The sequence below is a fragment of the Strix aluco genome, chromosome 2 (genome assembly GCF_031877795.1).
Source record: "Strix aluco isolate bStrAlu1 chromosome 2, bStrAlu1.hap1, whole genome shotgun sequence".
Classification (NCBI taxonomy): Eukaryota; Metazoa; Chordata; class Aves; order Strigiformes; family Strigidae; genus Strix; species Strix aluco.
The window spans coordinates 27,890,434-27,896,909 of record NC_133932.1 but is presented as its reverse complement, the minus strand read 5'-3'; the positions used below and the strand labels follow the sequence as shown (position 1 = coordinate 27,896,909).

General features: G+C 37.8%; 1 protein-coding gene across 1 annotated transcript in view; it reads right to left on the bottom strand.

Annotated features, from left to right (window-relative positions):
• Window positions 1-316: 316 nt before the first annotated feature.
• Window positions 317-6,476, bottom strand: part of CXADR (CXADR cell adhesion molecule) — a 38,024-nt gene continuing 31,864 nt past the window's right edge. Inside the window, exon 8 of the mRNA XM_074813817.1 lies at window positions 317-897. Coding sequence (XP_074669918.1) covers window positions 856-897 — 42 coding nt within the window. The 3' untranslated portion in view covers window positions 317-855. The remainder of the gene's footprint in view (window positions 898-6,476) is intronic.

Genomic DNA, 6,476 nt, shown 5'->3' with positions numbered 1-6,476 from the left:
AGTTATCAAAAATGCCCAAGTACCCACAGGGTACCAGACTCCGAGAATTAATTACTAAGCTCCCATCCCTGGCATCATTCTACAGTGGTTTCATCCTTACATGGTTAGGTAGATTAATATTTTCATTATGAAATCAATACCCAAAGTCTCCATGCTGCAGGAGGCAACAAGGACCCGGTAACTAGCCTGGTTTAAAGAGTGTGCTCTTCTTCCCTCTGGTCTCCTGCAGGGTAAACTGGGGATCAGAAGGAATGAGGCACTGTACAGACATGAATTACCACAACGCCTGCATTAACAGATTATGCTGAAGCATGTGTTAACTGTAACGTTCAAGTACATTTTATTAAGTGTTATAAAATATACACAATCTTATAATACAGCGCATTTCACACACACGGTTGTAAGACCTCATCGGTATCACTACAGCATTAAATAGATGATACACTTCCTATCAAATCAGTGGACCAGAAAAGTAGGAAAAAACAAAACTACTCTGTATCAGATTACAATCTCTTTCAACGCCCCACTGCTTAAGGCTATATTTCTACCACCTGAGTTGATTTTGTTAATGTCACAATTTTTTGAATCTCCATGGTGGGGGGGCAGAGAGGAGTGATTGTGCATGTTTTTCAAAGTATAGAACTAGCAAGAAAAATGTTGGTAGTCACTTTGTAAACTTTGCATTAAAAATACGTAAAAGAAAAAAATTTGGTACTTACAAAACCGAATACAGCCTACTTAACAATCTTGAATCTAAAGTGAGATCAAGTAAAAACCCAGCACTTCATTTCATAATGTACTTCAGTGTCACCATACTTGAAAGTCATGCAAAAAATGATGCCTGTTTCTTCATGTTTATACCACTGTTATGTCACCAATCTTGTGTGCGATGTCATACTATAAAAAGAAAGAATATCATTAATCTATATTAACAAGAGGCTAGATACTGTAACATACAGTAATTAAATGCACGATTCTAATCATCACCCAAGTTATGGTCATTCAGATTAGAGTTTATACCAGTGTCTTGCAGAAAAACAGTGCAGTGGTGTAGCAAATTGACTCCATTTATCAGTGGACTTCAGATGACTGTAAGCTTAACTTAGTAGCAAATTTTCAGTATCTTCACTTAGGTTATTTGAAAATCTTCGTGGATTTCCCAGCACATACCTACTGCCATCAATTTTTAAAGTATCTGTCAAAGTCTGCTTAGATGTCTCTCACCTCAGTTTCATACCAGTAACTTGAATTATCAAAGAACCACATATTTTTGTGGTGTACTGCTATAAACACTCAGTTTTCTCAAAGAATCCAGTGGCTCATCCCAATCTGCATACTTGGTTGTTTCACTGTTTCCTTAGAAGTCAGTTCTAGTTCCTTGACTACTGTTGTTGACTTTTTCTGGGGATACTCTTTTGCACAAGGATAGTAAAAAATAATTCTTTGTTACAGTTTTTTATCAGCTTTGTATTCTTTGCCTTAATATTCCAAGACTGATATTTCAAGAAAAATGGTAACTAAGCATTTTTGCTACCACTCCATGCTGCAAAACTGCCTTTTCTGTATGCTGCCTGTACTCAAACTCTGCTGGTAGTCACCAACATTAATTTTCCAAACATGATATTCTAACAGAAAACAACTCTTTCTAATTAATAATCCACAAATGTGTATGGCTACATTGCACTTATTAGAAGCATCTCATTTTCTTACTCCACCATTTCAGCTTATTACAGGGTTTTATATTATTATACCCATCCTCACCAATTTTTAAAACATGCCTCAATGCCACAATAGTTTCTCTGTAAGACCAGTAATTAAAAAAAACTGGCTCAGGCTACCTCTGTAACATCTTTCTTCCTCGCAAACTGTCACATTGCAATTAGAATTACACATCAAATAAACTTCCTGTTGCACATGACAGTAAACATAACTGAGTACCTTCACTAAACCTTGCTTGGAAGCATAACTCAACTGCTTGGCATTATATCACCACATTTGCCTCTTTCTATTAAAAGCTATTATCTAGCAAGAGAATCTGTTTTACAGCTTCACTCTGGCTATTGTTTGCATACTTATAAGGAGTATTAAGAGCATATTAATTGGCACTGAACACTGAGGCAAGGTGTCCTTTCTGTCTGTATTCCTGTCTTTGCACCACAGCTAACACAACACTCCTATTTCTCACCTCTTGCACTAGTAGCTCTTGAACAGGTAACTAGGTAATAATTATTAAGTGTATGCCTTCTAAATAAAGATTAAGCTGCTCCCCACACAATTCATCCTATCTCACTCTATTGGAAAAGCTCAAAGAAAGAGAGCTCTTACACACCAAAACACTTATAAAACCAGCTACTCCCAAGGATAAGGCAGGCGTGCGAGTAGGGGCTCACGTAACAAGGGCTCTCCATCACGCGTGTCCTGTTCACTCCCTTTCATGAATGAGTCAAGAGACAATTAACATACCCTGCTTATGAAGAAAGAAGTCTGCTATATGGCACACAGAGACTAGCTGGGATGGGGTGAGAGCTTTTGATCCCCGAGTTGTTTGGAAAAGCAAAAGTTTTTAAAAATCAGATGCTTAAATGAGCTAGAAGGGAAAAAGGGAACAAATTCAACATAATCTGTTCTCCTTTGCCTGCACTGTCCTGATACTTTCAGTCTTGATTTTCTTCTTCTTTGCTTCTCATCTAAGCAAATCCCTACCAAAAAAAGGAAGTAAAGAAAAATGCAGTCTGGCAAGTGAACCCTAGCATGCAGCTAGATAAAAAATAAAAATAAAATTAAAAAATCCACCCACCAGTGTTGTAACTTATGAACAAGATGTGGTAACTCTTTTGGATTTTGTAAGGAAAAGTATCAAATAATGAGAAACTGCTGTCTGCCCAGGTACTTGCACTCATAACCTTACTACATTTAAACTGGAAAAACAAGGGCCAGTCTAAAATACAATATATCGTGTATTTAGTTTAAATTGCCTAATTCCTAAACCAGAGACAAAGGAGTGAAATTGGTTAGGAACAAAAACTATGACAGAAAATATCAGTAAAAGGAATGACCCCCCACAAAACCATGTTCAATAGCAACATACTATACTCAGAAAAAACTGTCTAAAAATCCATCCTGCTTCAGTGATGAAATAAATCCAGCAATCAGAAATAAAAAGGTGGTATATAACAGAAAGAATGTCAGCCACCAATATAAGTGGGAAGCTGGAGGCAGAAGAAAGTTGTATAAAAAGCCAAACACAAAGAGCAATTTGTTGCTGACAGGGCCAGTGCAATGATGACAAGAAGGATCTTTACATCTCCCTATGTACCTCAGCCTGGCAGTGTAAGTATCCCTCGCTAGATACCTCCAACATCAGTGTTGATGAAGTACTCAACACATCTTGATTCTGTATTTGCAAAATAAATAGGATGATCTACCTTATCCTGAGAATACTTTCCAATACACTAGTAAGTGAGCAGCAGGGAAAAGGGTGGTGAGGGAGTGTCAAGTGATCCAGCTTGCATGAAAAGGGGCACCAGCTCAGGCAAATACTCTCTCCTACGTGCTGTGGAGTGGAAAGAGAGAAGCCACCTCCTTCCAAGGTGATGTCAAGCAGGCATCCAAGCTGGGATCTCTGACAAAGCCTCCAGAGGAAACACGTTTCCCCTTGCATCAGCAACGGGCCTTGGGGGATCTTTCACCCTCAAGAAGCTGTCTAATGAGATCTGCCCTACTATTATTTTTACTACAACTTGGAATACCCAGGTAGCACTAGAAGTACTGGAAGAGTGACTATTGTCAGGACAGAATTAAGCAACAGCAAACAGCAGAGGACAGAGACAACCACAGATGTTCTGACCAAGATAACTATCTTTAAACATATTTTAAAATCATCTGTGACTATGAAAGAAGTGAAAATAAGCACTAGAGGGGCAGCTCTGATGAAGACTGAGAAGACTCATCAAGGATAGCGTTTGAAAAATAAACAGTGCAATGGGAAATTCTAGTTCCCAAAGTCTCTAAAGTCAACAGAACTACCTCCATTCTAACAGATGTAGAAGCCAAGGAATAAGGAGATATCAACATAAAAAAAAAGTCACATAGCTAAGTCATGACAGAGCCAGGACATCAACCCTAATCCTTCACTTTGTTAATCAGATGCCCTTGCCTTGGGATTCTTTTATTATTGTTATTACTGCAGGAGAGTGAGCTTCTGTTAGCCACGCTGAGCATTAAGGATGTCCTAAACTTCCTTGCGCATTCAGTAATTTCCCCTCCATGTACGAACCGTAAAGCCAGCAGCAAGTTAACTAGTTAATTCAGTTGGCACAGACATGGGATGTTGTCAGAATAAAATTCTCACGTGTAATATAATGACCCAATTTTCACTGTCAGTTGGATACCCCACTCAGAGTGCTGATTAAAATCCTAGTTTACCCAGGTAACACGAGGGGCAGGGAAATTATGCTAATTTAGGCAACAAAAAGGACTGTTGAGCATACAGGCTTTAACACTTCTTCCAGCTCTTTCATCTAGGAATAAAGGATTTTAGCAGTTTGTCTGAGATTCCTGCCTGCCCACCCAGTTCATGCACTATTAAAAAAATCACACTGATATACATATATCATATTTAAATAATACACCTAAAATACTTCAAGTAGAAACATAACCTTGATTTTAAAAACATGTAATTGCTGTTTAGAACTTCGATGCCTTTCAAGTATGCAAGTCTAGCATGATCAGAACTGTATGTTATCTGTACAAGAATCACAATTTTCATTGTCTTACTCCTAAAAGAAAACCAACAGATAAAATTACAATGTGTCTGAGGAATTTTTTTCTTGAATAAGATGCGAATGAAGAAACATTGTTGGTGACCTTAACTTCAGTCTGAGGAAAACAGACTAACTCTAAACTCTGGTTCATACTAGTCAACCATCCTTCAGTTACACTTTTTTTTTGGTAAATAAAAGGGATGCAGAAGTATATATTTCTAGCCTAGCAATAGCGTGTGTAAAGGTAATATAGTGTTTCTCACCACAACCGTTAAAACCTATCAAAAATTACAGTCATATCTCAGCTGTACATTTCCTTTAATGATCTCTGCACAGTTTACAGCTTTTTGTCAGAGCTTATACAGAAAAACATCTTTACTGATGTAGATTACAATAACCCTTTTCTTACCTAAATTATTTTCCTGAGTAAAGAATAATAAAATAACTTCCTGGCACCTAAGAAGGTTATTTTGCTTTCCGTTGGAAAACATAACATTTCTTAGCAAGTCACTGCAAACCATCACAGAGCCGTAGGGTCACGTTTAGCTGCAGAGAGGATGGGATGCAGGGTGCCCGAGTGTCAGCCACAAGAGAGAGTTCAGTATTCCCAAACACAAGATTTATTACTTTGTTTCAATACAAAGCACTCATATTTAGCCATAAAATGTTTTTTTCCAAGTGGGCTGGAGACCGTATGGGAGACCACAGCATTTTTTTTTTTTTTTGAAGTTCTGTGTTTTAAACACAGTGAGTTTTCCCATCTTGAATAGGGATACAAGGTAATTAAATAGGTTACGTAAAGAGGTCACTCAAACCACAACTGAAGTCTGAAGTGAGAGAAAGATACTGCAATTCCTAAGTAATTTCATATTGAATTAGAGAATACAATGATGAAATCAGGGCAAGACCAAACAGTTCATTTGAAACTGTGTCCTTTTAGTAAGTTGTAATTTTTCTTGTATACCAACAAGAAACAGGGAATATATTAAAACAGAATAATTGCAAGCTTTATTTTGTATTTTACAGCCCTTACAGCAGAGATGAACTGTTGCTGGTCTTGACAGTTACAGGATTGGAAGTGACATGGAAGGGCATTTTATTTATCCAGATAAGAAGTTCAGTGCTAGCAGCCAAAACATAAGCCTTTTGACATGTTCCACAAACCACCAGCTGTGCCCCAGAGTTGGCATCTTCATCAGCAGTCACAAGCAATTCAATACTTTTATGTATTACCACCAGTTGCCTTTATTTCTGGTCTAAGGGTATCAAGCTTCCCTCCCATCTGAGCTATTCTACTGGTAAATGGAAATCTTAAGTTGATCTCCTACAGTTAAGTAAGGCACAGAGCAAGGGTTTTGACTTCGGCAAATGTTTCTTAGAAACACTATCCTTTCAGATGACTAGTGAGTCATCTGTGAGTTGCTGATGATGATGCTTGCAATCAGAGACCTTGAACACCGAGACAGATGCTCTGCTGCACGCTAACTTCCATGAAATTTGACTAATCTTAACTGCTGTTTCACAAGTAAAATATTACCAAGTGATACAAAATAGGGAGATTCCGATTCCTGTATGGGATAATAGTTTAACTTACAAATCACAGAGCAGGCCAAATCATAAGCTATGAAAGTGTGTTACTTCACTTGTACAGAAGTAACTGGCCAGAAGAAACAAAATCTCAAGTTTCTTTCCTATTCACACAGAACATAAATT